This window comes from Thermochaetoides thermophila (genome assembly GCF_000221225.1).
Source record: "Thermochaetoides thermophila DSM 1495 unplaced genomic scaffold scf7180000011816, whole genome shotgun sequence".
Classification (NCBI taxonomy): Eukaryota; Fungi; Ascomycota; class Sordariomycetes; order Sordariales; family Chaetomiaceae; genus Thermochaetoides; species Thermochaetoides thermophila.
In genome coordinates this window covers 6,573,577-6,599,844 of record NW_006383032.1, presented here as the reverse complement: position 1 = coordinate 6,599,844, position 26,268 = coordinate 6,573,577, and the positions used below count along the sequence as shown (strand labels likewise).

The window sequence follows — 26,268 nt, the reverse complement described above, 5'->3', positions numbered from 1 at the left end:
AACTATGAGACCAGAGTTGTAGGTATGTTTGACTTAACGATCAGGCAGCCTTCATGGTCTGCATCATGAAGCACTGCTCCTGCTATGCCCAAGCCTTATCCTCAACAAGTGGCTATCAGACAGGGACCCAGCAGTTACTGAGGCTACATGTGGGGCCTTGACTAAGCTAGCTGGAAGAGCCAAAAAAAAAAAGGAGCACCTGCATGCTGCGTTTCGGAGTGTTGACCATTAGATGTAGACAGGTCCCATAGGCCAGAGGGATGGACAGAAGAGCTCTCTACCTTTGCTTCTGAAAAAAAAATGTGATTGCTAAGGAGTGAACTCATCCCACTTTATGCCGATGACTGTGGATGCCTAGTCGAAACTGAGGAGTTGAGGAGTTAGAGGGCCTGAGCTTAGATGTGGAACAGGTGGTACATCCGTCTTGCCCCGCACCCGCTGCAAGACTCCCCTTATAGGCTTACTGATTCCTCGAGGATATAAGCACAGCATGTTCTGAGCTCACTTTGTTAATCCTGCCCAATGTTCTTTACTTGACGTTCCTCCAAAACTTTCCTGAGTCGACAACTCCACAAGATTGAACACTTCAACGAACTTGAGGGCTGAGGCACATCACATAACTCTACGAATCCAGGCAGCGGGATCCGCAGTATTGGATTAAAATAACCGATGGGTAGTCGACGTCCCATGCAACCCATGCGAATGTGGCTGACTGCTATGACGAGCTTCGGGGCTCAGATTGGTCTGCCATAAGTAATGACCAAACAAAGATCAGACCCGGGAGCGAGGTTGAAGGTTGCTGATGCAGTCTACTTCACTACTTGCTTCCCCTTGACAAATACATGACTTTTGCTGAAACCAAGACACATCCATCCTGCCCACAGCTGGCGATCAACTCAACCATTTAGCACACAAAACTGGAGCTTGTCTCACAATGTCATTCTCAATCGAGCCCCCTTATTGTCTGCTCTGCCAGTTCTCCCTCAAAGAAAGGGACGAAGTCACCGCCTATGTTGCTTGTACGTCCCACCCTTCAACTTCACCAGTAAAGCCTTTCTAATGCGATATCATCTTCGCCATTGAGAGAACAGGGATCAAAGGCCAGATGCATCCCATAACCTTCCCTCTCGCCATCAATAAATATTCTAACCCTGACGACTTCCCATCCCAATCTCGAATCGCGGCAGCAGAAAGGCACCAGTACCGATACCATCTCTGCAACTCTATCGTAGACTGCAACGACTGGGCCCACTACTACACCATCCACGCCGTGCACGCTGAATGCGAGCGTCTCTATCCTTCCATCGCGCATGACCTACTCCGCGCGCCCATCCCCGTGGCCCTGGAGGGCAGCATGGATCGCCCCATCTCGGAAGACCGTCGTCGGTTCGAGCGCACGTGGCGGCTGCTTGTGCCAAGGCTGAGAGATGCGCTCCAGGCGAGGCTGCCGAATGAGATACTGGCTAAGATCGCGAAATATCTTGTTCGGGAGTGCGTGGTGGCTAGCTGGGTGGATCGGCTGACAGGACTTTTGTGCTCCAACCAGACGGATTTCGAGTCTTCTCTCTTGTCAGGTTGACCTGAAGAAGGACATATACGCGGGGTATTGCGTTGTGGATGGCGTTCGGTATGTTGCGCAACTCACGAACGCTCCGCTAATGAAGGAGTGGATGCCTCATCAGCTTGTCTTGGACTCTCGGAAGGAAAGCCCACCTGATAAAGTCATTGTCGCAAAAGACTACTTTGGGGTGAGGTTTGTCCGCTTTGTCCGAGAAGGGACCTCTCAGCCGCCGCTCGGCGACATTCCCGGCGCGTGGTGGACGGAGGTTTGGTTGGAACCAGACAGTACTGCTCTGGAGTTGACAACAGATGTTCGTTTCTCCTCGTCCCTTTGCCGTAGCCACTCCACATTCCCTAACTAACGCGATTCCCTCCCGCGCAGGGCTACAAATTGCGTGACATCAAACCAGCGCCAGTCAACCGCGATAGCGCCCCCCCCCCCCCCAAGCAAACAAACCGCGATCACCGTCGTCCCCCACTGGGCAGCCCCTGACCACCCCAACGAGCTCTTCATCCTCGACGAGTTCAAGATCATGGAGCGCTTGTCCCACACCTGCCTCTTGATTCCCGGCAGGGGCCACGACTTGGAGCTCTTTCTGGACTATTTCGACTGCAACGCCCCGGGGACGCGAGGATACTCCGTCGCTGTGCATGGCCCGGGACTGGGGATGCTCAGTATACATGCTCATCGGGGCGAGCTGAGTGAGAGCGAGATGCATGATATCTACCAGCGGCATACCTGCGTCGAGCCCGTGTTTTGGATCTACATGCCGCTTGATGAACGGGAGTATATGACTGAGATTGCGGTGCAGCGAATGGGCCCGTTGCCTTCGGCCGAGGAGCCGAATCCAGCGGCGGCGAATGCTAGGCTGGCGGTAGGTTCCCTTCGCTCTTCGTCTGGCCTCATCAGAGGCGATTTCTCAATAGCAGTCATAGAGGGTCGGGACCGCTGGGAGCTCTGATTAATACCGTTGCTAAACCCCCCCCCCCTTCTCACCAGTTCATCACCAACCGCTCCCGCATCCTCATCTTCGGCGGGCCCTCCATCAACACCGCAAACCCCCCACCCACCCCTGGCACCCCGTCCTCCACACAATCCTCACCCCCAGTCCCACGGGCTCCCGCATCTGGTACAGCACGCCCGCCTCCACCGAACTCTTCTACGCCCAACCCCAAGGAAAGACCTACCAAGGCCACATCCGGCACGTCTCCATCGATCTTGCGAGTGGCGGCTCCATGGCCAAGCCAAATACCGCCCTCCCCTACCGGCTGTGCCCCATAGAGTTTATAAGTACCATTGACGCGCCCGATCTGGTGGAAGACTATGGCAGGGAGTTTGGGCCGGATTTTCTTCGGCGGAGGGCAACGACGGAGGGGTTAAGAGAGGTTGTTTTGTGTCGGGATGGGACCGTGGAACACAGGCCGGTGTTGGGCATGCTACTAGTGTATCACACCCACAACACCGACGACGGGCATATGACAGAACACCGTGATTGCGTAGGTCAATTCCGCTTCGACCTCACGCTCGAGAAACTCCCCATCCCCGAGGGAACATCTCTTTGGATATTAGACGCCATCTACCGGGATAGGGAGCGCAGGCGGGGTGTGCAGTGAAAATATTACGTCGCTGAAGTCCTGACGAGAGAGCCGGTGAGAGGGGAATTCGGGTGGCGCGAGAAGGATGGGGTTTGGGTTGAGATTGAGTGGGGAGAGACGCTGGAGTGGTGGGTGTCGAGGTGGCATGCGTTTGTGCAAGTTAAGGGGACGGGGTTGGTGTTGAGGTATTGGAGGGAGGAGGGGGAGGGGCAAGATGGGGATGTGAGTGAGATTAGAAGTGAGAGTGACGAGCACGGTTCAGAGGAGGAGTTGCAGGACTGGGGATGGGAAGAGCAGAATCCAGGAGGGGGAGAGGAGGGGTGAATGCTGCCTATGCTTGAGACTTCTTCAATTTTTTGACTCTACTTAACACCCGTTCATCCCATCTATCCCATCTGCTTCAGCTGATCATCCCTAGGGTTCAAGCAGGGTCTCAGTGACGTCACCTTTCCAATCCAACCCCACAAGATCCTCCGGAAGTTCTGAAACAAGGAGACCCTGTTGCTAGTGACTCCACCACGGAAAAAAAAAACTTTTCAAAAACTTTCTCTTATTAAACCCATGTACGCTTCACTATCTCCAACGATCAGCAAGGTCCGCTGGCTCAATGGCAGAGCGTCTGACTACGGTCTGGGTCTTGAGAAAGGCTCTCTTCTCGAGATTAAACCGTGCAATCAGGAGGTTCCAGGTTCGACCCCTGGGTGGATCGAGGTCTTCTCCCAGTAATGGGAGCTGTATCTTTTCAGGTTTTTCCTTGGGCGTAAAATTCTTTTTACTGGCACAGATCATTTTGCATAGGTCTGAAATACGATGCTGGAGACTATGAGATTTTTACGAGGGTAGGCAACGAGATTCATAGAGCAATTGGATGTTTTAAAAAATGTTTATGGCTGAGTTGAGCCATTGAGCTTTCTGCGCCGTCTGAAGCTAACAGTCATGGGACCATTTATGAATCGTTTTCTAGACCCGCTCCAGCACGTACGACCATACCCAGTGGAAAGCACGGCATCCCGTCCGCTCTGCCCTAGTTAAGCCACTGAGGGCCCGGTTAGTAGTTGGGTCGGTGACGACCAGCGAATCCCGGGTGTTGTACGTTTAATTCTTTTTTTTTTCCTTTTTCTCCTTTACTCTCCCCTGAGCAGAAGACCTGCGAAAACTCCTACATAGCGAGAGCCAACATTGCTGGAAACCCTTGTTATTTCCTTAATGCCGACGGTTTGCGCGACAATCCGATCTGCTGGTCACGTGTTGGAGATTCCAAGTTCGTGTCCAGAAAAAAGGCGCAGCCCCGCATTGAGGCTCTGTGTCACGTGCTCTCTCGCTCTTGCCCATTAATAGCTCCGAGTCCTCGATGGTGTCAACGTCCATTCACTCCACTTGCATACCTGGAGCAAAGTCGGCACCATTCTAGACGTCCAAGAACCGAACCAAACCGTCGCCAAATGCTGATCGTATTGCCGAGATAAGGTGCCAAAAAAGCCAAAAGGAAAGGCCGATCGAGATGGGACTCGAACCCACAACCTCAGTCTGTTCTCCCAGGAGATAGGAGGACCACACGCTACCATTGCGCCACTCGACCTTTCAACGCTTGGTTAATGCTTTGGTATCATTAATCTATAGACTCTACTTTTTCCTGAGAATCTGGGGTCACTTTGAATCCTGCCATCAACGTTCTTTGCACGGCAAGGCCTTCACTTTCTCAACAGGCTTACCTCTCCCCTTCAAACGCTTCTATGATGTTTCTTACCGTATCCTACGACTTAATACACATTTCATTATTGTTTATTGTTTGTGTACACGAGCGCCATCCGCTCGGGGGGGGGTATCATTACTCATCATACACTCCTAGCCTGCCATGGTTACGAGTTCTCCCCTCTCCCTCTCCCTCTCCCTCTCCCTCTCCCTCTCCCTCTCCCTCATCCTCCTCCTCCTTACCTCTTTCCCCCTCCTCTTCCGGCCTCCACGCTGTTAACTTCTTATGAAGCCCTTTCCGCCACGGCTTCGCCCAAAGGTTCCCGCGTAGGGGCGTGGTGTCGCCGAGGATGTGGAGGTGGCGGCGGTAATCTGTGAACTGGATTGGATCGATGGAGCGGTCGGGGTGTAGTTTGGCCAGTTCAGCCTGGACTCGTGGTGGTTTGGCTTTGGCTAGTTTGGATTGCTTTGGGTTGGGTTTGCTCTGGCTTGCCGTCGTTTAACCTGTCCTGCACCGCAGGCTTGTCGTGTGCCGATTGGGCATGCTGTGGCCTGGCCTGCTCTGGCTTGACCTGCTCCAGTTTTCCGTTGTCTAGCTTGGGGCGTTCCTCGGACACGGACGGGGACCGGGACTCGTATGTGACCTCGGGCGCGAGAGCAGACTCGTTCCTTAACTTTGGGCTTCCAAGTTGTAATCCATGGTGCTCAGGCGTGGACCCCGATACAAACCTCTGCGCAGGCGCAGACTCCAACGGTGCTCCTCCCACAAACCCCAGCGACGTCGCGGTCGCATAGTCGCCATCATGGCTAATGCTGACGAGCGCCATCTGGATGGTCAAGCGCCCGCTGTTCTGGGGCTGATCAGGCGCGCTATCGAACTGACGGAGCACCGCCAGCGGCGCGTCGGCATGCCACGACGCTACAGGTCCTAGCACTTGAACCTCATGTTCCGTGAGCTCCGCCCGCGGAAGGATCTCGATGTCCTGCCAGGAGAGGTAAAGGTGCGAGTGGGCTTTTTTCACGGCTTCTTTGGCGGCCCAGCTGGGGAGAGGTTAGCCACTGGTGTAGCCTAGCCCGACATTTTATTTTTCTTTCCCTGCTGAGACCGGTGAAGGACGAGACTCACCGGCCTGCAATAAACGTGGCTGCCTTCTTCCGCGGGAGTTTGATATTGCCTAGTATGGTCCCGTAGTCTGGGTTCGCCGCATCCAAGCTGGGGAGTTGAAATGTATCCTCTTCGCTGTTCTCCCCATTTTCTTCGTCCAGACCTTCCCCAAAGATTGCCTTGTAGATGGTCGGTTGGCGCCGGCAGCAAGCTGAGAGCTCCCGCTGGGTAAGTATCCGCTGTACGAAGCGTGGACCGTTCTCTGGCCCCTTGTCGTAGAGGAGTGAGTAGATGCGAGGGACGGCGCAGATGTCAGTGCCAAGCTGGAGCGGGAATGGGAAGCGGAGGTAACGGGATGGCGGCATGGCCGAGGGCTTAGAGGTCAGTTGCCGATGCCGTCCGGATCGTTGCGATGTAGGGAGGGCGTGAGCGGTTTCTGCCCAATTCAGGTGGCTTGAGGCGCTGTTGGGATCCTGTACTGCCGGAGGGAAATGGTGTTTTCGTAGCATCTGGCACTCTTTTGTCTAGGCATTTTTTGATTGGTCAATGGGACCCTGTTCGGCCTTCCAACACCAGCCTTATCATGTGCATGGCAGGTCCTGTGGGGTGAAGGTGCTTGGCGAATGACGTGTCCAGCATCCAGAGGGAACAGTTTAGAAGCCAATTCATTGATCACATACTGAGCAGATGCTCAATTGAGCTCGCTATGTGAACGAATGAGAATGCCAATTCATCGAAACTAACTTCAACCCTCGGCTTACTCGGAGTTCGCGAGGGGTTGGGCGTTGGGCTCTCAGGTTGTTCCAACTCGAAAATATCCACTTTTCCCCATCATGGAGTTAAGCAAGCCAAAATCTATATAATGGTACCTTACAACTCCAGATTATTTTGTAAGCGCGACGGTCTTAACGCAACCCGGCCGAGCAGCTCTACGCGGATTGAAGCTCGAAGCCCTCACATTCTGAGCCGTTTCCTCGGCTTTCCCCCCCTCCCCTCCCTCCCCCGATCTCAACACAGAAATTTGCCAATTAGTTTGTAGCAACCATACAGCCAACCCTCCGGTCTGCCGAAAACTGGAGTTAATTGGCTTGATTCCCCCCCGTCAACACACTTGCCTATGTCTTGCAGTTCCTTGCAGCGAGCATCATTGCTAGAAAGAGGCTAGGACTGTATTGCACACCGTGGGTTGTTGTGGGCATCTAGCCCCGCGCCAGGGTCCCAGGAATCGCACCCATGCAAAACCACAGCACTCAAAAAACCCCATCGGACAAACTCCAAACTCCATCACAATTCATGAGCTGATGGACCAAATGGTCTGCTGATTACTTCTGCAGGCGGCTCTTGGACCTAGCTGCAGAAATCTTCAATATCTAAATTCCAATTACCCAAACCGAAGGCTTCTGGAGGCCGTGCAATGTCCTAATGACAAAAGTACCCTTCCACTCTCATTGTTGCTCTACCAAAGTGTCAATCCCTAATGTACACACCATGTTCATGTGTACGTAAGTTCTGCACTAAGACTAAAATAGTAGAATGAGACAGCGCCAACGATCTGCATTTGGGCATCACAAGGCAGCTACTAGCCAAAAGGGACCAATGATTCAAAAGCACTCATCTGCAACGGCACAGCGGAGAGAGCCCTCTGTGAGCCGTCAAGTGTCTTGGCTTTGTTTCTCAAACTCTACTGTGTGTTGTTCAAAACTTATTTCGAGTGCATAGCTCACCCTAGATCTCGCTATACGATCTTAGATCCAGCAGGTTTTGAGTGGCTCCGATCAAAGTGTTATTCCAGCCTTATTATATGATGTCTTCCGTTTCTTCTGGCTGCAAGCCTGCGGTTCAAGGCGTTACCATCGACTCCCATTTTTGCTCCTGCTTTGCTTGCAATTTGCCACTGAACGCAGTCTAGGCCACTAAATAACTCGTCTTTTTGGTTGGCCTGCGCTGCCAACAGTAGCCGGGTGCGACCCCAATTGGACAATGGCTACCATCGGTCCGTACGAGCACACGAGGCTCTTCTCTTGGGTTATTATCTCTGTTGCGTCACAATTTCTCCTTTCCCCGTCTGGCTCCAACTGGTCCGCGGCTCTCTTATACCCTCTTGTTAAGGCAACAAAGCATCCCGCAGCTTCATTTCTCTAACCGATCTTCGGGCTTGTCAGCAAAGGCTGTAAAAAAGGTACAGGGCAGAGGTCAACAGACATAGCAAGTGATTGGGTCGCCTCAGACGGTTTGAAGCTCCACGCGCTTCTCTTTTACTTTTACATTTACAATTACAACTTCCTTTTTTTTACAGATTATGTCAAGCTCATGAGACTCCGCCTACGTTGCAGGGCACAGCTTGCGAGTAGATAAATGTTAACCTGGAATGGCTGAGGTTTATGGCGAGGTTACCGCTCTTATCTTCACCTAACGTTTGAGATAAATCCCTCCATGAGCTTGGCTGGGAAGACTCGTCTCCTGACGGCAACCATATCGACTTCTATCAACTAAGATTTGTTCGTAGACTCTATGTTTCTTAGTTAACAAAAACAACGGATTACGTACACGGCTGCTGGTTTACAATGCGACAGACCAACAACGATCGTGTCGTCTTCATCCATGGAAAAAAGAAGCGGGCTCCGATAGTTCGTCTCGAACAATGGATGCCATGGCGACCTTTGATCGAGAGGCTTTATCTGGTCGAGCATAAGACCCAAGAAGAGATTGTCCGCTTTCTCAACAGGGAGGAGGATTTCCCTGTAAAGCCCGTTTGGTGAGTGCAGATACCCCGGCTCATTGTCGCTCTTCAAGCAATATACTTGCTGAGACACGATGCTAGCAAACGGCAGTTGGTTTATGTCTTGGGGTTATGGGACTTGAGGAGATACACCAGGCGAAATAGGGTGGTATCAGCCAGTTCATCATCTCCCCTTGTTCATCCACCTATCCATATCACGCCCCGTTATACCAGGCCGCGTTACCAACCCCTCTTCCAGGAGTCAATGTCAGACCAACTCCAGATCCCCCTCGATAAGCTGCAGAATTATCGCTGGCTTGCCGAGATCATGGAGGTCCTGGGAGATAAGTACACCGCCAGCAACATTTTTATGGGGCTGTACGAGCACAACAGTAAGGTCAACAGTCAGGTTGGGCCTAACATTGAGATTGGCTTTGCCTTCTCCCGCACAGCCCAATCACTCAAACAACTCGCTTTCGCCAAAAACAAGGTGCTCCCGGAAATCATACGCACACTATCGCATCATCATCATTATCATCAAGGTAACAACAGCAACGAAGACGATTGTCCGACGTGGAGCCACTTTCAGTTCGATCTGAATTTTGCTCACGTCACCGATCGAGAAAGCCCGGGAAGCAATAACGCCCTGAGCCAGTTGTACGAGCTGTTCGCTGAGAAAATCCGCCCGATTGGCAACGACGCACAGCGGCATTTCATGAGCTTTAGCCCCCGGACACCGAACCTCCTGTTCGACGTGCCGATCTACCTCGCTTTCGTCCCGGCTGCCACACGCTATGATCAAGCCCCTCCAGAGTACTACATGCTGAACGAGCCTGCGCCAGAGGAGAGCTCTAACGATGAAGAAGTGGACGAGCCCAACTTTTTACAACTCCTCGAGTGGTTCCGAAATCAGCAGCTTGTCTTTTCCCATCGGCGTTGTCGGGCCAGCTGCTTGGCTGACTGTCTCACGTGGTGCATGAAGGTCCTTGAACACCCCTCGCTGGTCCCTCAAGCCCTAGAGACAATGATCACCAACCCCGAGGCACATATCTACATCGTGCTCTGCACCATCCTCCAGGAATGGCTGCGCCAGCATGTTCAGCAAGAAAGGTTTGCCTTTCGGCCAGCCACAGCTAACCACGGCCCTCGGGAGTTGGCAGACCTCAATGGGTCACCACCGCCCGAACCCAGCTCGACCTCTCCCCTCCGCAATTCCTCACCGTCGTCGTGTGCATGATCATGGCCGAGGCATCGCAGCAGTCAGACACTGTCGCATCCCGCCACGATCTGTCCTGCGCACTGCTGTTCAGGAAAGCCTCTCGCTCTGCTGGGAACCTCAAATCCCTTCCCCACAAAGACCTCTTCAACCGGTTTCTGAAGAACACAACCGCGATCCAATACCTCCACGTTGTCGCTTCCCACCCTGAACAACCAACAACCTACCCCCAGCAGCAGCAAGACTGGATCAACGCCCTGCCCCAAGTCCACAACCCCCCCCCCCACAACAGACAGCATCTCCTCCGTCGCCCTCCTCGCCCCATTCCGCAAGTTTATCGCCCAAATCCTCACCATCGATAACCTCCCTCCTCTCGATCTCCATATACCGGTCTACCCTCTGACCCTGGACATGTCGGGCGGTGGTGGCGATGCGTTCTCGCCGCTCCCTTCGTCGCTGGAGTCATCGCCGCTAGCAAATCCGCAGGGTTCGTCGTCATCGGGGCATTTGGAACAGGCTGAGCCGGGGCCTTCGACGGCGGTAAGATTGGCTATTAGGACATAGCATGGATGAGGGAGGGAAAAAGGGGGTGAGGGTGGATTTTTGATCGGGTGAAAAGAGATTTCTATCTTATGATAGGTATTTAATTTCTGTTTTCTTTTTATTATTATTATTATTATTATTATTATTATTATTATTATTATTATTATTATTATTATTATTATTATTGTTGTTGTTGTTGTTGTTGTTGTTGTTGTTGTTGTTGTTATCTCTTGTGTCTGGGTTTCTCCTCTTTCTGTTTTGCTATGAACTGTTGTTTTGGTTGTGAACATTGTCCCCATCGCATGATATTCCCCCCCTCCCCTCCCCCCCAACTTCCCCCAAATTGTCTACCACTGCATCATCCTCTCTTACTATATATAGATTGCAGAATGACGCTCTTCGATTTGAGGTGATGGTATTTTGCTTTTCATGTTCCGAGTTTGGCATCATTTACCCTCGTCTTAGTCTTTATCACCGGAGTGTCTCAATCTTGACGGCATCTGGATCGGGATGTGGGCAGAGGAGTTGCAGGCAACTGCGCAAATTAGTGGTCTAGTGATACCCGGGCTGGCAAGAGGGAGGAAGGTATCACGTCTCAGAAACGGTGGTTGTGTTAGTCATCAAATTCCTTGGGAGGTTCCGGTGCTTGAAGGGATATATATATGTATGTATATGGCATGAGTGGAAGGGTCTTTTTTTTTTAATTTATTTTTTATAATTTTTTTTTTGAGTTTTGAGTTTTTGGATATCCTTTGAGTTAGTTAGGTCCATGATTCTCCGTAAAAAAAAAAAAAGAATCACAAGCCAGTACGGTATGACATTGCTTTTTTCCCTACTCAGCCTTCTATCCACACTTTCGTGATCTGAATCGCTCAGTCTTTTACGACTATACCACGCATCCCACTACTAACCCTTACTCCCCCAACCTCAAACTCCCCCTAAACTCCTCAATTTCCACTCCCCTCTCGACCAACTTCCCATCCTCTCCCCTCCCAAAAGTCCACACCTCCCCAACCCCAATCGCCTGCAAATATTTCAGTCCCCTCAAATAATTCGTCGCCACCTGCCCAATCCCATGACTATCATCCGAAAACGTCCACTTCCCCCCCATCCGCGTCCACGCCTCAGCAATCTCCCGCTTAGGATACGGCTCCTCCAGCCCTTTGCGTAGGGCAGACGTATTGCACTCCAGCCAGCCGTCGTAGGATTTGATGAGCGCAAGGTTGCGCTCGATGCGGCGCCAGACGCCCGGCCAGGAGGTGAGGTTACGGCCAGGGGAGGAGGAGAACAGCCGGATGAGGTCGAAGTGCCCTATGACTTTGGGGCGCATGGTTGAGAGGAGGGAAAACTGCTCGTCGAAGTAGATCTCAAACAAAGCCTCTTCCGCTTCATCGGATGACTCCCCTTCGGAGGGGACAGGCAGACCGCGGTGTTTTGCTGCTGCGCAGACGGCTTGCAGGTACATTGTGCGATCGTAATCGATTGGTATTGTTAGGGTGTGGTGCAGGGAGCCGATGAAGTAGTCTGCTCTCCCGGACAGGGACTGGATTAGAGGGGAGTAGTCTTCGGGACGGATCCATTCGCCTTCGAAACCGATTAGGATGGTGATTTGGGAGGAATATTTCTCGCGTAGACGGATCGCTTCGGCGAGGTAGGCTTCGTGGCGGGGGGGTTGGAGGGCAAGGACGGCTTCGGGGGTAGGGGCTTCCGCCTGGAAAGGAAGTCAGCACGCTTAATTGCTGTTAAGGAGGAGAAGAAGAGAGGGGAGGAAGGGCCCCGGGGGGGGGGGGGGAGAAGGAGGGGGAAAGGGTAACAAGGGTAAGGGGATAGGGAAAGGGAGGATGATGTACGAATTCCTCGGGGTAGAGGTCGGATACGGAGGTGCGTGGCATGTGCTCGGTGAGACCGATGGTTTTATAGCCGATGGAGATGGCGTGTTGGATGATGGACTCGAGCGTGTCTTTGGCGTGACCGGGGCAGAATTGCCCGGAGTGGGAGTGCATTGTGAAGGCCATTTTGATAAGAGCTAGGCGTAATTGTCTACTATTCAATTGAGCTGAGTTGAAGGAGAGTTGATATTGGTCTGGCTGATGATAAGTCAGTGAGTGAATGTGCTCGAAGATGAGGTGGATGAGTGAGGGGTTTATCACTTACCAGGTTTACGAGCCCCAAGATATTATCACAATAGCAGCTTCAGATTGTCGATGTGCTTAATGATACATCGACCTCGACCTCGACCTCGATATCTCTGGATAGTATCTCTTATCTTTTCCAAAGTTGATGTCCTATCGCATGTGAGACAAGACATAAACACAGAGGTGCGGGGTGTCGTAACGTTTGACCAGGGGGGAACTTGGACATAAGTGGAGCTGGTAATGGTTTAGACGCACAGTCCCCCCTGGTCGCCCGTCCAACCCTGGTAGACCCTGAATGGAGTGAGAACCAAACATTGAAAAGGGGTGATATATCGTATTTGAAGCGAATACTCCAATTGAGGGCAAGCTGAACGGTCCAAGTATGATGACCCTTGAAGTCTGCTATGCTAAGTTAGCAGAGGAGGTGTTGACATACCTACATATATATAGGTCACAGTCATACTCCATGCTCTCTCTGTTTTGTCCTTCGATTGGCTGTTGAGATCACTAATCGTATGGAGTAATTTGAGATAGAGTTAGTTTGAGCCAAATTTTGTAAGGGACAGCCTAAGCTACTTGAACAACAGATGAGGTGCCACACAAGCCTACTGTAAAATACCGAACGTTGGCCCCTGAAAGGTTAAACGAATGACTGTTTCACGACGACAACCCTCACCAAACATTTAAAAAAGACTTTCGAACTCGATCCGATTTCATTTCCATACCTAAATACCAGCCTACCTATACAAACAAGAAAAAAACCAGAGACAAAACAACCCTAAAAAGAAAGAAAGAAAGAAAGAAAGAAACCAACACCATTCTCCCTTCCTCCATCCAGCCATCCAACCATCCGTCGAGGCCATCATAATATATATTTTCATTGTTTTCGTTTTTTGCTTTTCGTTCATTTTCAAGGACACACACAAAACTCCGTTCATCCGTCCATCCACCGTTCCTTTCCTTTCCTCCATGATACACTTCCCTCCAGACGCGCGCCAGCCAAGGAGACACACACCGAGCTGAGAAATAAGAAACAGAAAACGCCGAGCCAAATCCAAAAACCGAACCCAACATCATACGTACGCACAGAGACCGCACCGTGTGTACAGAAACAGGGAAAGGACAAAACGAAAGGAAATAGTCGCACATCTTTTGAGTTTGTTCAACCCGATCTGCCCAGAGGGACCAGACATATCATCGTCAGCCCGCTCACACGGATTTACAGCGCCAATCCAGTACCGTCCCCGGTCCACCTATACAGCGAAAGCAGCTCTCTCCGGCGCTGGTGCTGCTCGCCCAAGTCCTCCGGCACACGGCCACGCACCTGGGCCAGGGCGCTGCGCATTACGCGGCTGAAGTTGCGCTGTATGCAATCGTCAGCACCCTCTCGCTTTCTTCACTATGTTGTCATGTTGTAGTTGGGAAGGGAGGAGAGAGAGAGAGAGAGAGAGAGAAAGAGAGAGAGAGAGAGAGAGAGAGAGAGAGAGAGAGAGAGAGAGAGAGGAGGAGGGGGGGAGGGAGGGAAAGGGAGAAAACCTACCTGATATTCCGTATTCAAGGTAACCACACATGCTTCATGCGCCCGAATAATCGTCTCACAAGCCTTAACCACACTCGGCGATGCTTCCAACTGCAACTTATCCGCAATAAGGAGCAACAAGAAACTCCCTTGCAATAGATAAATCCCAAAGAAGAAAGGCATGAACTCCAGCCCGGGGTCGAACTCCAAGATGTTGGAGATCGCTTCCGCCGCAGACACGGCGTGCCCGGTCGCGGTGATGAACCCCTGGCTGCTGATCCACAGGTCGTTGTCGTCCAAAAGGTTGATGGGATCCCATTTGCCGGTGAGGAGGATGTGCAGCACGTGCATGACGTGCGTGCCGTAGGCGACGACGATACGAGTTTGGATATCGGATTCGGACATGCGCGGGGCGGGGGAGCCAGTACTGCGGACGGAGTGGCCAGACGGGGTACCCGGGTTGTTGTTGTTGTTGTTGTTGTTGTTGTTGTTGTTGTTGGTGGTGGTGGTGGCGGCGGTGGTGGTGGTAGTTTCCGTGTTGGAATTGTTGTTATTCCCCTCGCAGGCCTTCTCTCCCTCACCTTGCGTCTGCTGCTGAGCTTGTTGTTGAGCAGCCTGCTGCGCAGCCTGCTCCAGTTGGGCCTTGGCCGCGGGGCTGAGATGTTCCTGCTCGAAGCGCTTCAGACTGCGCTCGTAGGTCTCTAAGTGCCTCGTAATCTCATTCGTCTGGTCATCCCACTCCCGCTGGGAGCGGAACCCGATACCAAACCGGGGGTGGTTCCGCGCATGGTGCAGATCGACAATCTCGCCCAGAATAGTCATCAGCGGCAGGAAATATCCAAAAATACTGTGCCCTGTGCACTCGAAGCTCGGGCCCCTGATGCGTGCCCTCTTGCCGGCGTGCGCATCCGGATCGGTCGCCAGCAGCGCGGGGTCAACATACGACGAGAAGTTCCCGTTCTGGTAATCCGTGTCGTCCATCGGCTGGAGCAGGCCCTCGCACTCGATGTCGAGCAGGAAGAGGGGACGGTTATAGCAGAGGGCGAGGTGGCGATCAACGATGTAGACGAGCCACCAGATGCGCCGGCGCTCTTCGCGTTCTTCCTCGGTGATGACACCCGGCGGGACGCCCTCGCTGCATTCCTCGTCCGAGGCGCCGCCTTGCCGGCTGGCGGGAGCATGGGGAGGGAGTTCCCTGCCGAGCTTGAGCTCGCGGGCCAGAGACCAGGCAGCGTTCCACCACCGCAGGCTGGCCCCCTTATACTCGGACGCCGAGACGACGGTCGCGAGGTGGATGTAGGTAACCACATCGTCGAGGGTGCCAGCGGCACCGAAGGCGCCACACTCGGCAGTGATGGCGTCCATGTTGGATCCGGGCAGGGCGACGCCAAGCCCACCAAGAGCAACGCCATCGACGATGGGGCTCGACACGGGCGAAGCCTCCTCGGAGGGATTGTGGATGAGCGGCTTCAGCAAGCTGACAGTGAGCTCGAGCAGCTTCTGGCAGATCTTGCCGCGGGCCGAAGGCACGCTGGTAAGGAAGGGGGCGTCGCTTGTCTGGGCAGCGACCCAAAGCATGGAGGCCAGCAGGGCCGGCTGGCACTGGCGCGGCTTGGTCGGGTGCAGGAAGGACCGCTTGCGGAAGACGTAACCCAGGACATAGGGCGACATGGGATGCATTTGGGCTGCGGACGAGCTCGCGAAGTAGAGGTCAATCAGGTCGCAGGCCAGGGAGAGCGGGATGATGTTGCCCAGATGAGGAACCAAAGGCTCCAGGACCGGGTAACGCAGCCCTTGGTGGCTGTAGTTGGGCTGAGGGGGAGGGGGGGGATGTGCGAGGCAAACTGCGGTGGCGGAGAGGACATGTTCATCCAGCCCGGGGATGCCGTCTCGCCGCCCATCGGGTATGCGCTGATGGGGCTGTTGGCGAGGGGGAAGCCGTTCTGAGCGTTTGGGGTGTAGCCAGTCGGGCTTTGTGTCTGAAGGGCGTATGGAAGATCGGGGTAGCTTGACATGCTGGCCTGGTTCGAGCCATATGGCGAGTGGGTTGGCCCGCTCATGAGGTGTGATCCCATCGGCTGCCTGTCATAGCCCGCATGCACTCTCGGATACCCGTTGATATCAATTGGGCTGTTCAGATGGTCGGGATGGCCGGTGATAGGTCCCGGATGTGCGCTCAAGTCCCCTAAGCTATCCATGCTCCCTGTCCTCTGCACATCGGTCATCGGCCTATCTGGCGTTCCCCTCGTCTCGGTAGATACTGTGAGGGTGGGCTTCGTAGGGGCGGCGGCGGTCGTGGTCGTGGCTGCTGATGTCGTGGCTGCTGATGTCGTCGCTGATGTCGTCGCGGCGGAACTGTTGCCATTGCTCTGGTTCTCGGATGATTGGCCCTCCTTGTTCTCCCCGTTTTCTTGACTTTCCTGCTTGTTGGCATTCTGAGCTGCCGCCTGAGCAGCAGCTTGGGCAGCAGCTTGAGCTGCCAGATCCTTCCTGCTCGCCTTTCCACGCTTCTTGCGCTCGCGCATGTACTCGCAGGTGAGTTGAAACTCTGTGTTATCTTCATGTTAGAAAACAAAAACAAGAACAAAAACATTCCTTACTGGGCTTGGGAAAAAAAAAAAAAACTCGGATGGGGTCCTGTCTCACCAATGCAATGGGCACATGGTTGCTGGCCATCACATTTTGTCCTTAGTTGGTTGCACTGATCGCATGCTCTGCTGATTCTCCTGCGAATAGGGCCGGCTGCCCCAGCTGCCCTGGCGGCAGGACCATAGGGATGTTGCCGGTGCTTCGGCTGAGGACCGGCCCTGGCGAGATGGGGGTTGTGAAGGCCCATATGGGGCATCTGCTGGAGGGCATAGTGTGGCCCAGCTGCTAGGGGGTCGAGCCCCGGGTGAAGATGACTGGCTGGGACATGGCCGTTCGACAGGAGCGACGTCGTGGCCGGCATGTGATAGGGAGAAAACCGGTGAAGCGGATTCGACAACATCTTGACTGACGATGCCCGTTAGAGTCCTCGGCTGCTGTCTCGTTGTGGGGTGTTGGTGATATATAGATATTAGCTAATAGGAGTATAGTAGTAGGTCATCAAGACCAAAACCGATTAGGACATGTGAAGACGAGCTGGCTTCGAGCGAGCGCGGGCAGTTGGTTGAAGCGCTGCTACGTCTTTCGAGATGTGTCGCAGAGAGGGGAGTAGGAGTAGGTGTGTGGTCGAGATGAGAGCTGAGAGCTGTCGACGACTAAACACGCCGGCAGCGACAAGCGAGAACTATGTATACGATGTGTGGCCTTATGGCGGATGACGATAGCGAGTTTGCCGAGCCCCAGACTGGAGAACGGCAGTCAGACGGACCGAGAAAGTCAGCTTCCTTTCACGGAAAGGTCAGTGACAGGCATAAGCATTAAAGTGCTGTTAAGGGCACTAAGGACAGGGTGGTGATAGCATTGACAGACACCAAAACACTGGAAGGGGATCCGCGCGGATGTGGACGAGAGAGGACGGCACGGCCATTGTCATCTGCACGATGGATGCAGATGCTAGCAGCCATACCACGGCACCATACCTCTAGTATGGCATGGCGGGGTTGGGTTTTAAGAGACCTGGGGGTAGGGGTAGAAAGTAAGGTAAGGGGGTGCGCTCCTGGAACACCAGACAGCCTGGTCTGGTCGGGTCTGGTCTGGGTGCGTACCAGAAAGGCCGGGGAGGGGGGGGGGAGGGGAAGTTGAAAGGTCGGGTGCTGTTGGGGAGGGCAGGAGACACAGGATCGAAACGGAGCTCCTGTTGTTGTGGTTCGGGGACGGGAACAGGAACGGGGACGTCAGATTATCGAAGAGGACGAGGGGGAAAAAGAAAAAAAAAAAAGATGCTGGGCATGAGTAATAGACAGAGGGGAAGATCTTTACGTACGGGAAGCACTGCCGTGGTCAACAACGGCTGATTTTGACGTCTTCTGGATGCTAGGCTGGGTCGGCGTCGTTTCTGGCACCGTTCCGAGCCCCTAGAGATCCGGATGTCAAAGAAACTTTCGTCTCGAACTTGTTTTTTATTTCTCAAGACGAAGACGACGAAGCGCTTTACTTCTCAGTCCAAAAGTCCCGGAGCTTGACTTTAGGCTCTTCGTCCCGAGCGATGTACCAAATGAATGGCCGCAGCGATCGTGGTCGAAAAGAGGAGACCAGACCCGAGCCGAGTTGGGTGTGCCAAAAGGGTTAAGGGATGTCCGAATTGAGCAAGATAGATGAGCAAATCGGTAAATTTTTCCTCAGAACTGTTCCTGCTTCTTCGGTGATGCACTCTGTCCGACGACGAGTCAGACACACACAGCTTGGCAGGAATGTACTTGGGGGAGAGAGAGCCGGGAGAGCCGTGAGCTGTGCTTGGGGACAGTGGACGAAGATTGGCGAGTGGCGACCGGGGAGGGGAAGGGGGGGGGGAACACGGCTTTCTGGGCCAGCACAATATCGAGTATCAAGTAGTTTATATTGGGCTCGCAATATAAATCGGCGGGACGGAAGGCATCTGACGAGAGGGAGGGATAGAGGGATGAGCACGCGGGGCGGATGCGCAGTGAGGTAGTGAGGAGCTGTCAGCTGGAGAGGACGCTAGCTACGGATCGGATATGTCAACGTAGGAGTGAGCACGCAAATAAGCTGTAAGGCGTATGTATGTAGCGTAGCTAAGAGAGCTCGTCGTCAGCCGTGGACGGGAGCAATGTAGCAGCAGCAGGACAGGCTGACAGGCGGATTCTGGGGAAGGGAAGTCGAAATCCATCAATCATCAGGGTCTTCCTCAGCATATATGGTCATCCCTCTTTTTTTTTTTTTGTCCCGCACGATAGCGAGCATCACCCCCGACCTGGCATGGAGGTCCCATCGGCAAGCAGGGGGGCCCATCTTGTGGTAGCATGGTGGACATGGTGTGGACTCGTGGTTGTAGTGGAGCACGCCGGCGCCAACTCCGCTGTCGTCGCCCTCCGCTTTCAAACACGCCGGCGAGCGAGCGAGCGCGGCGGGCGGCGGGCGGCCATTGTGGATTGGGAAGAAAATCCGTCTTCAGCGACAGCAGCGTCTCTTTCTGGCCTTCAAGCGCTCTCTTCTCCCCAAACGGGTCACCGAGGATGTCAAGGTCAAGGGCAGCCACGCTGACTTTTCATCACCAACGCTATCATCCTCGACCCTGACTTCACATTCTTCTCTCTGATTCATGCGCTCGTGCGAGTTCTGAGCAAATACAAACCACAGAACTCAACAGGCCCACTGCGAATGGCGAATGCGGCATTCCATGGCATAGCCTGCCAGCGATAATGGAAAATAGTGGCCTCCTCCACTGCACGCCAAGGTCCAACAGTGACAAATTGCCGCGAAAAGTCAAGTGGACGTGTGTGGGTGATGGAAGTAGAAGCGCAATCGTGGGGCACTGAGAACCAATGGAATCCCTGTTTCTAGTGGGCTTGGCAGTGCTTGTGTTCGGCCAGAGTGCCGCCGAAGAAAGGCCATCACCTCATCGACTGCTCGCTGCCGGTGCTGTGGACTCTCTGCAGTGAACCTTTTCAGGCCTCGTACTGCAGCGCTGCTCTATGTCTGGGGCGAACCTAAAAAGCTGTGGTCGGAGCCGAACCGGACATTTTTTTTTTGTGTGTGTGTGTGTGTGTGTGTGTGTGTGTGTGTGTGTCTGTGTGTCGTCTTACCACTCTAAGTGCATGCTGCTCTGCTCCTCAGTGTTACTGCTGATGCTGGCTCTCCAATCGCTTTGCCCCCCCCCTCCCCCTGATCTGTCTGTTTCTGGACACAATTGGCCTGCAGACAGCGAGCCTCAACCGCCTAGGCGCTGACCGTTGCGTCAAGCCAAGGCCTGTGGTGACATTTTGGTGGTATTCTTCGCTGAAAGAAACGGCCATCGCAGGCCTTCCAGATCTGCTGTACTATAAGACACTCTATTAATCCGCCTGCTGTCGTATACGCTCTGCTACTATTGCCTCGCGAACCGGAGGTTTTCCATGTTCGTCAAGGCTTCCAGAATGACCGGGATGTCATTGAACTGCTTGCCCACAGAGGGCATAAGAGTGGTTCGTCCAAAGCTAACGCTTGGGGAGGAGGACGACCGGTGTTTGGGACGATCATGGACACTTGACTCTTTTTCATTTTCCGGCCCGGCGGTCGCCGCGGATTTGCCGCACGGTCTGCTGGGATTCTAGAGTGTGTTGGGGCAACCCCGGACCTTGTGGGTGACCCCCGATTTCGATCGATCATGTTGTGCTTGGAGCAGAATGCTGCACTCCTCCATTTTTCTTGACTGGGGCAAATGGAGGAGGGGCCACAAGCGAGGGAAGAGGGGCTGTCTTCCTGCGCTGCGCTAGCGTGCTTGTCTGCTGGAGACCTGAGACTGCCCAGACGGCAGATGGCGGCTGACTGACGGCTCGCTCGCCTCATCTTGCCGGGGGAGTACCTGCCAAGACCCCTAAGAAAACCGCAAGCAAAAGCCCCATTTTCTGTGTGGGCCATCCAACTTTCCCCCTACTCACATGGCCAGCAATGGCCCTGGAGCTCCACCCATCAAAAAAGACTCCGCATCTGCTGAGTCAGTAGGGCAGGTTTTCAAGAAGAGAAGCAGAAAACGCTAGCAAACGCGACGCAGAAAATGGAAACGGGAGCTGCTGGACCAGAGATGAAAGAGTCGGTGAGTCCGCTCAAACTGAAGGAAACCACGCCATTGTGCGATGGAACTGAACCCGGTCCTGAAAGATGGCCCTTTCACTTGCCAAATTCCCAAGACAAAAAAAAATTAAAAAAAATAAAAATAATAAAAAAAATAAAAATAATCGTCCTTCATGCCCTCCCCCTCACCAACCCGTCCCCCCTCCCCATGTTCTCAATGCTCTCCACCTGCCCATACTGTGGCCAAAACTTTATGCTGGATTCCAATGTGGTCTGCCAGCCCAGACAATGCTCTTGTTTACATGGCATTGACTCCCGAAACAGTTTGTTGACCGAACAAAGCCACATGATACTCAGGGTCAACTTTCACTGCCCTGTCTCTCTGGTTTTCAGCTTCTGGAACGGACAGGTTCGGAAACAAACACCGCTTTTCGAATTGCAGTGCCGTCAGCTTGACAGTGTTTGATCCCAAGTCGTATGGCTCGTACGGTAGACTCAATATCAGCGAGCCTTAACTCGTCAATTATCGGCCGAGATAACAGCGGGGAAGGCGGATTCGCATCCACCGCGTTTCCCTCTGCCCAGCTGCGAGCAACGTGAAACATCTGGGCGCCAATCAGTGCAATCACACACTCTCACACACACACACACACACACACTGGGGCCAAACATACTGCAGTACCACCTGTCAGTGGCTTTTCTGCTGTCTCACGCTCCGGCAGTCGTCCTCGGCTCCAGTACGGCGGAGATGTGCGTTTCGCAGCTGAGCATTAGCGGTTACGTAGACATATGCCCTATAAGCTATTCTCTCTTGTTTTCCCATTCTAACAAATTCAGCTTGGTCTCGAACCGAAAACGGAATTATAACAAGCTTCGATGCCAAGACCCGGAGACTTCAAACCGTTCTAGACGTTCTAACGGCGCCTGCGCTACGACATCAGCCCAGCCATCAGAGTCTGGGCAGCACGGCCTTGTCTCCTCATCCTACGGTACGCTCTGTGCTTCGGCCAACACCATCACCCGGGCCCAACCATGGCTGTCTGTATCCCTGCTGCCTGCAGACAAACGTCGTTCCTGGAAATAGATCTAGTGCTGTGCCGTTCTGCAGACGCCGTGCCCGAACTCGATTAGTGGTGCGCAGCATGTGCTGACGCCCGGTCCTGTCTTTTAGGCCACACATCCGGCAGGCAAAAGCCGTACTGCAGCAGAGGTTCTGTTACTTAGGTAACACAGGGAACCGGTGAGGCTGAGCAAGAACGACGCATCTGTCGAGCCTCAAGATTGGATGATCAAATCATTGAGTTGATGTTGAGTCCCTCGCTTGCAGGAGGGCTCACGAGATCCTGGCACTCGCATCCACTTCACCAGTCACCAGGGCTCATCATCTCTTGTGAATGCCTGAGAGCAATCGGCACTTCAAACTGTCAAACAGACAGGGACGTCTTCGCTTGGGGCCTTGTTGCACTCATCGACAGAAAAGGCAGTTCCAGCGAACGTTTCTGCGCCACCAGATCTGGGCTGACTTGGCTGGCTTGGCTGCCGACGTTGGGAACACACACCCTTGCCGTCCTTCGCGATCCCACAACGGCCGGCCGACGGTCCGAAACTCCACCTGCACGCAAGATCGCGGCTCCCACTTGATCTTCGAGATCGCGTCTCTGATTCGCCGAACCCCATGCTAATAGTGTGCCCTTTGAGAAGACTTCCACCAATCAGGATGAGCCAACCCCTCCAGGGCAGGAATCGTCCCGAAACCCCGACCGCCTTCCCAATGGAAATTGCTGTCTTTTTCTGACCTCTCTCCTCCCCCCCCCCCGGCCGCCAACAGTCCAGGACTCTCTAGGACCACGAGACGTCACCTGCTGCACCTGGAATGAAGCTGCATCTCCAGGCCGAGCAGACCGCTGGCTGCACAGCAGAGGGCCGCTCCTTTTTTTTTTTTCACATACCAACGCATAAACAACAGCAGCATGTTGGTCCTGACTGATTCCGGGTCACAAATCGAGGGCATTCCAGCTACGCGGATCCGAACAGACGATCTCCAAAAATTCTTTGCAATCGACTGATGAACACAAGGACCACGGCAGACGTCTTCCCCGCGCCTCTTGACCCAATTGTCGCATCGTCGCTTGCAGCTTTTCTTCGCTCAGTCTTCCAGAAGCCTTCCCAAACATGTTAGTATGCACCAGTATGCAACAGCTCCCTCAGATTCTGCAGGCCGAGAAGCCTTCTGGGAAAGGGGGCCCTGGGGCTTCCGATGCCGTTCCCAGTGCTAGCCAAATCAGGAAGTGTTAGCACACTTGGCTCTCGGCGATTTTCGTTTCTTTTTTTTGTCTCAACACCTTGGCCTTGGGGTTGTCGAAGCTTGATTTCTCTTGTCATGTGCGCCACCGGCCAGCAGATCGTTTTTTGTGACGATGTGATGGGGGGCATGGCGACATGGAGACGCGGCCGTTAACGAAGGCAACCTAGCGTGGTGACGGATAGCGAGCCGCAAGGAGTAAAGGTCCCTCACAAGGTGGCTCCTCTCCAGTTGCAGGTGTCATCGGTAGTTACCGACCAGGGCAAATATCCTCCGCAAGCAACACTCCGCAAAGGATGCAACGTACAGCATCACCCCACCTACCTTGTGGTCAGGGTTGTCGAGTTAACAACAGACTTCAAAACCCTTTTGCCACAGAAGCAATGTATGGCATTCAGATCGATGCCGGGAGCTGCAAAATATTCCTGTTATCGGATAGGTGCTCGTTGCTGATCGCCTCAGAAGTAATATATTATCTCCTGATACACCCCCGCCGTGCTTGACGGGACGGGAACCGCTTTTCCACCAGCTCCTCAGGGCTGGGCAGCGCCTCTTCCTTGGGCCCCGCACAACCGCCCGAAAAAGGGCCAAGTCGGGATGCCGGACCCGATGAGTCGATGAGGTGCGCCGATTCACCTTCCTTTCACGGACGACAGCCTTCCCCCACAACGCTACCTTCTCCATGCCAAGATCCGGCACTCCCTCGATAGGCTTAATCAAGCGAGTTCGCTCCATCTCCGTGATCCAAACTCTGGATGCCATCGGGCTGCCCGATAGCGTTGGCGTTTGCTACATGAGCTTGAGCGTTTCTGTAACGCCAGCTAAGCGGTCCATAAGATCGCGGCGATTGGGGATCCTGACTACTACCTCTCCTCTCCTCCCAAACCCTCCCTCCTGTGCGTTAGTGCTGCAGACGGCATGGACAATGGTTACGGCTTCCGATGCTGTCTGGAGATCAGACTAATCCATGGATTACTGTTGTCTTCAACGGCTCACAGAGCCTGCAAACCTGCAGGTGTCAAAAGCAGGTACGCTCTGGCGAGCCCAATAGGAAACCCGGTCAGAAGACGACGGCATGATGTAACCTAATATCGCCGCGGTGGTTCAGCACTCTATCTCCAACAACCGTCGTGCGGTAGAACACAACACTGCGTAACATCTACTGCTACTTCGGAGCTTACAACTTTGGTACGAGCGCCTATGGGAGATTGGGGGGGGGGTGGATCTCACATGACCCCCGCCGCTTTATGCTGTCATTGCAAAGTTTTGTTTACCCTACTTACCCCAGTTTTCGACAACGACCACGGGCATCAAATCCCCGTAGTTGATCTCCATGTCGGGGGAACGGAGACTTTTTTTTTTTTTTTTTGTTTGAGTGCACGTTAAAGCCCACGTGCTGGTAAAAGTCGAGGATGCACTAGGCTTTTGTGCATCTGCATCCTTACGTCGCGCGGATACTACATCTCCCCCTATCGACGAAGGGAGGACGAGACTACACTGCACACCCCGCTAGGTTGCTTCCAGCACTCGCAGAAGTTAAGCTTGCTGCAGGACGAGACAAACCTTACCACCTACACGTAGGAGGGTCATCTTAGTGATCTTAGCCGCCAGGCCATGACATGCCTGAGCGTGTCGCCTTGGTCTAGTCTAGTCTAGTCTTGTCTTGTCTTGTCTTGTCTTGAGGTAAGCTTCCCTTCTTTATGTACACCCCCCAAGGGGGTGCAAGCAATCTATGCGCTGTCATCTATCGCCGGAAGTGAGATGCGGAGTTAGATTGTTCTTTATATTGCCGGCGCAATGTCTGGCCTTCGCCGCCCGCCCACCGGCCCTCGTACGTACCAAACATCAATGTTTGTTGGCCCGCCTCGGGACGAGGCTGTGGATTCCTTACCTACCTAGTGGCCTTGCCGGGCCGAGAGTGAGTGGAATACTGTTAGTCAGAAAGCTACGTACAGGCACGCGCGCCTTACTTTTGATGGGCTCGGTTTAGTCGCGTTCAGCTTGTGCTTGCTTGCCTGGCTTGACTGGTTTGATGCTGCCTTCCTTTCTCCCCCCCCCCCCCAAAAAAAAGAACTTAACTGACAATTGGGGTGCAAGATGTGAGAGATTCTTGGGCTTGAATACAGACATTGCAGACATACGTGCACATACGATGTAGTAAGCAGGTAGGTTGTAAGTGCAGTACGGACGGCTTCGGGGCGTCTGCATCCATGGTGTAGCAGTAAGTCGTTTCTTAAGGTGCTTACCCTCTTTCTCTTGCTCGCTTCTTTCTTGCCTGCGGCTTGCCTTCTGACACCCGTGACAGTGCAGCTTCGCGAGCGAGCTGGGCGTGCCGGCAGATCAGTTTGTTGGTGGTCTGCCACGCCTACATGTAGGTAGCCATGGCGACAATGATATGACGTGATGTTGCTGGGACTGGTGTACCCAAGGTAAGGTAAGATAAGGTAAGATAGGGTAAGATCCGCGAGGCAACAATGAAAAAGGTAAGATTATGTGGGAAATAGGAGAGTTGAAGGAGAGGGGTTGGGGAGTAGAATGTTGGGGAATGTTTGGCTCACTACGAATGTCATGAATCTTCTCTTGTTGAGGATCGGGTCTCGTGTGACTATCTACATGCCTAGCAGCAGAGGGGTTGGATACAGACTAAGGTAGGGCTTACTTAGGTTTGGCTATGATCCTGCCTGTCACAAAGGTAAGGATGCAGATTGTCAGGCAGAAGAATCGTTCTCGAAGCCGGCTGGCATTGTAGCAGTGATCATCTGCTTACCTACCTACCTACCTACCTACCTACCTACCTACCTACCTACCTACCTATCTACCTGTCTGTTTTCCATGTGGCTTTCCCTGCTTGCTTGTATACGGTGTGGTATGGATGGCATAGTACGTTAAAGAATGATCGACATAACATGTCATGACATGCTTGCTTGCCTACCTATCCCCCGGAGATGAATGGGCCCTACACGCCTACCTAACTGACGTTCGGACGGATCTAGCTCCGTAGCTGTCGTCGGTCATCGATCAAGGTTAGGGTACGATAGCTTGGATCAAGACTCGACTGAAGAATCCGAACGATATCCTTACCTAAGTCCTAAGGGAACCCCATTCTTCCCCGTATCCGCTCTCCCGAAAATGGAAACTCCCTCCGCTTGGAGTTTCATCCCTCCGTGGTGCGGACGGTAGTTGTAAGATCTCCTCCGGTCGGGCGTTTATCCCCATCGACCGAA

At 53.4% G+C, this 26,268-nt stretch overlaps 5 protein-coding genes and 2 non-coding genes across 7 annotated transcripts; 3 read left to right on the top strand and 4 right to left on the bottom strand.

Moving 5' to 3' along the window:
* Positions 1-934: 934 nt before the first annotated feature.
* CTHT_0038900 (uncharacterized protein) lies at positions 935-3,480 on the top strand (the record flags this gene model as incomplete). Its single annotated transcript, XM_006694239.1, has 6 exons — positions 935-1,019; positions 1,092-1,491; positions 1,547-1,871; positions 1,971-2,499; positions 2,561-3,163; positions 3,218-3,480. The coding sequence occupies 6 exons, from the start codon at positions 935-937 to the stop codon at positions 3,478-3,480; spliced, it is 2,205 nt and encodes a 734-aa protein (XP_006694302.1).
* Positions 3,481-3,749: 269 nt separating this feature from the next.
* CTHT_0038890 lies at positions 3,750-3,865 on the top strand. The gene is made up of 2 exons: positions 3,750-3,787; positions 3,828-3,865. It is a non-coding gene; the product is annotated as a tRNA-Arg (tRNA).
* Positions 3,866-4,649: 784 nt separating this feature from the next.
* CTHT_0038880 lies at positions 4,650-4,735 on the bottom strand. Its single transcript is given in 2 exon segments — positions 4,650-4,685; positions 4,700-4,735. It is a non-coding gene; the product is annotated as a tRNA-Arg (tRNA).
* A 249-nt stretch (positions 4,736-4,984) lies between these two features.
* Positions 4,985-6,318, bottom strand: CTHT_0038870 (uncharacterized protein; the record flags this gene model as incomplete). The annotated part of the gene is made up of 3 exons (XM_006694238.1): positions 4,985-5,275; positions 5,364-5,889; positions 5,975-6,318. 3 exons carry the CDS (start codon positions 6,316-6,318, stop codon positions 4,985-4,987), a joined length of 1,161 nt encoding a protein of 386 aa, XP_006694301.1.
* A 2,199-nt stretch (positions 6,319-8,517) lies between these two features.
* Positions 8,518-10,452, top strand: CTHT_0038860 (uncharacterized protein; the record flags this gene model as incomplete). The annotated part of the gene is made up of 4 exons (XM_006694237.1): positions 8,518-8,708; positions 8,907-9,782; positions 9,833-10,042; positions 10,122-10,452. The coding sequence occupies 4 exons, from the start codon at positions 8,518-8,520 to the stop codon at positions 10,450-10,452; spliced, it is 1,608 nt and encodes a 535-aa protein (XP_006694300.1).
* An 892-nt stretch (positions 10,453-11,344) lies between these two features.
* On the bottom strand, positions 11,345-12,434 carry CTHT_0038850 (histidinol-phosphatase-like protein; the record flags this gene model as incomplete). Its single annotated transcript, XM_006694236.1, has 2 exons — positions 11,345-12,142; positions 12,282-12,434. 2 exons carry the CDS (start codon positions 12,432-12,434, stop codon positions 11,345-11,347), a joined length of 951 nt encoding a protein of 316 aa, XP_006694299.1.
* Positions 12,435-13,785: 1,351 nt separating this feature from the next.
* CTHT_0038840 (uncharacterized protein) lies at positions 13,786-17,074 on the bottom strand (the record flags this gene model as incomplete). Its single annotated transcript, XM_006694235.1, has 4 exons — positions 13,786-13,929; positions 14,107-15,886; positions 15,949-16,633; positions 16,732-17,074. The coding sequence occupies 4 exons, from the start codon at positions 17,072-17,074 to the stop codon at positions 13,786-13,788; spliced, it is 2,952 nt and encodes a 983-aa protein (XP_006694298.1).
* Positions 17,075-26,268: the final 9,194 nt, after the last annotated feature.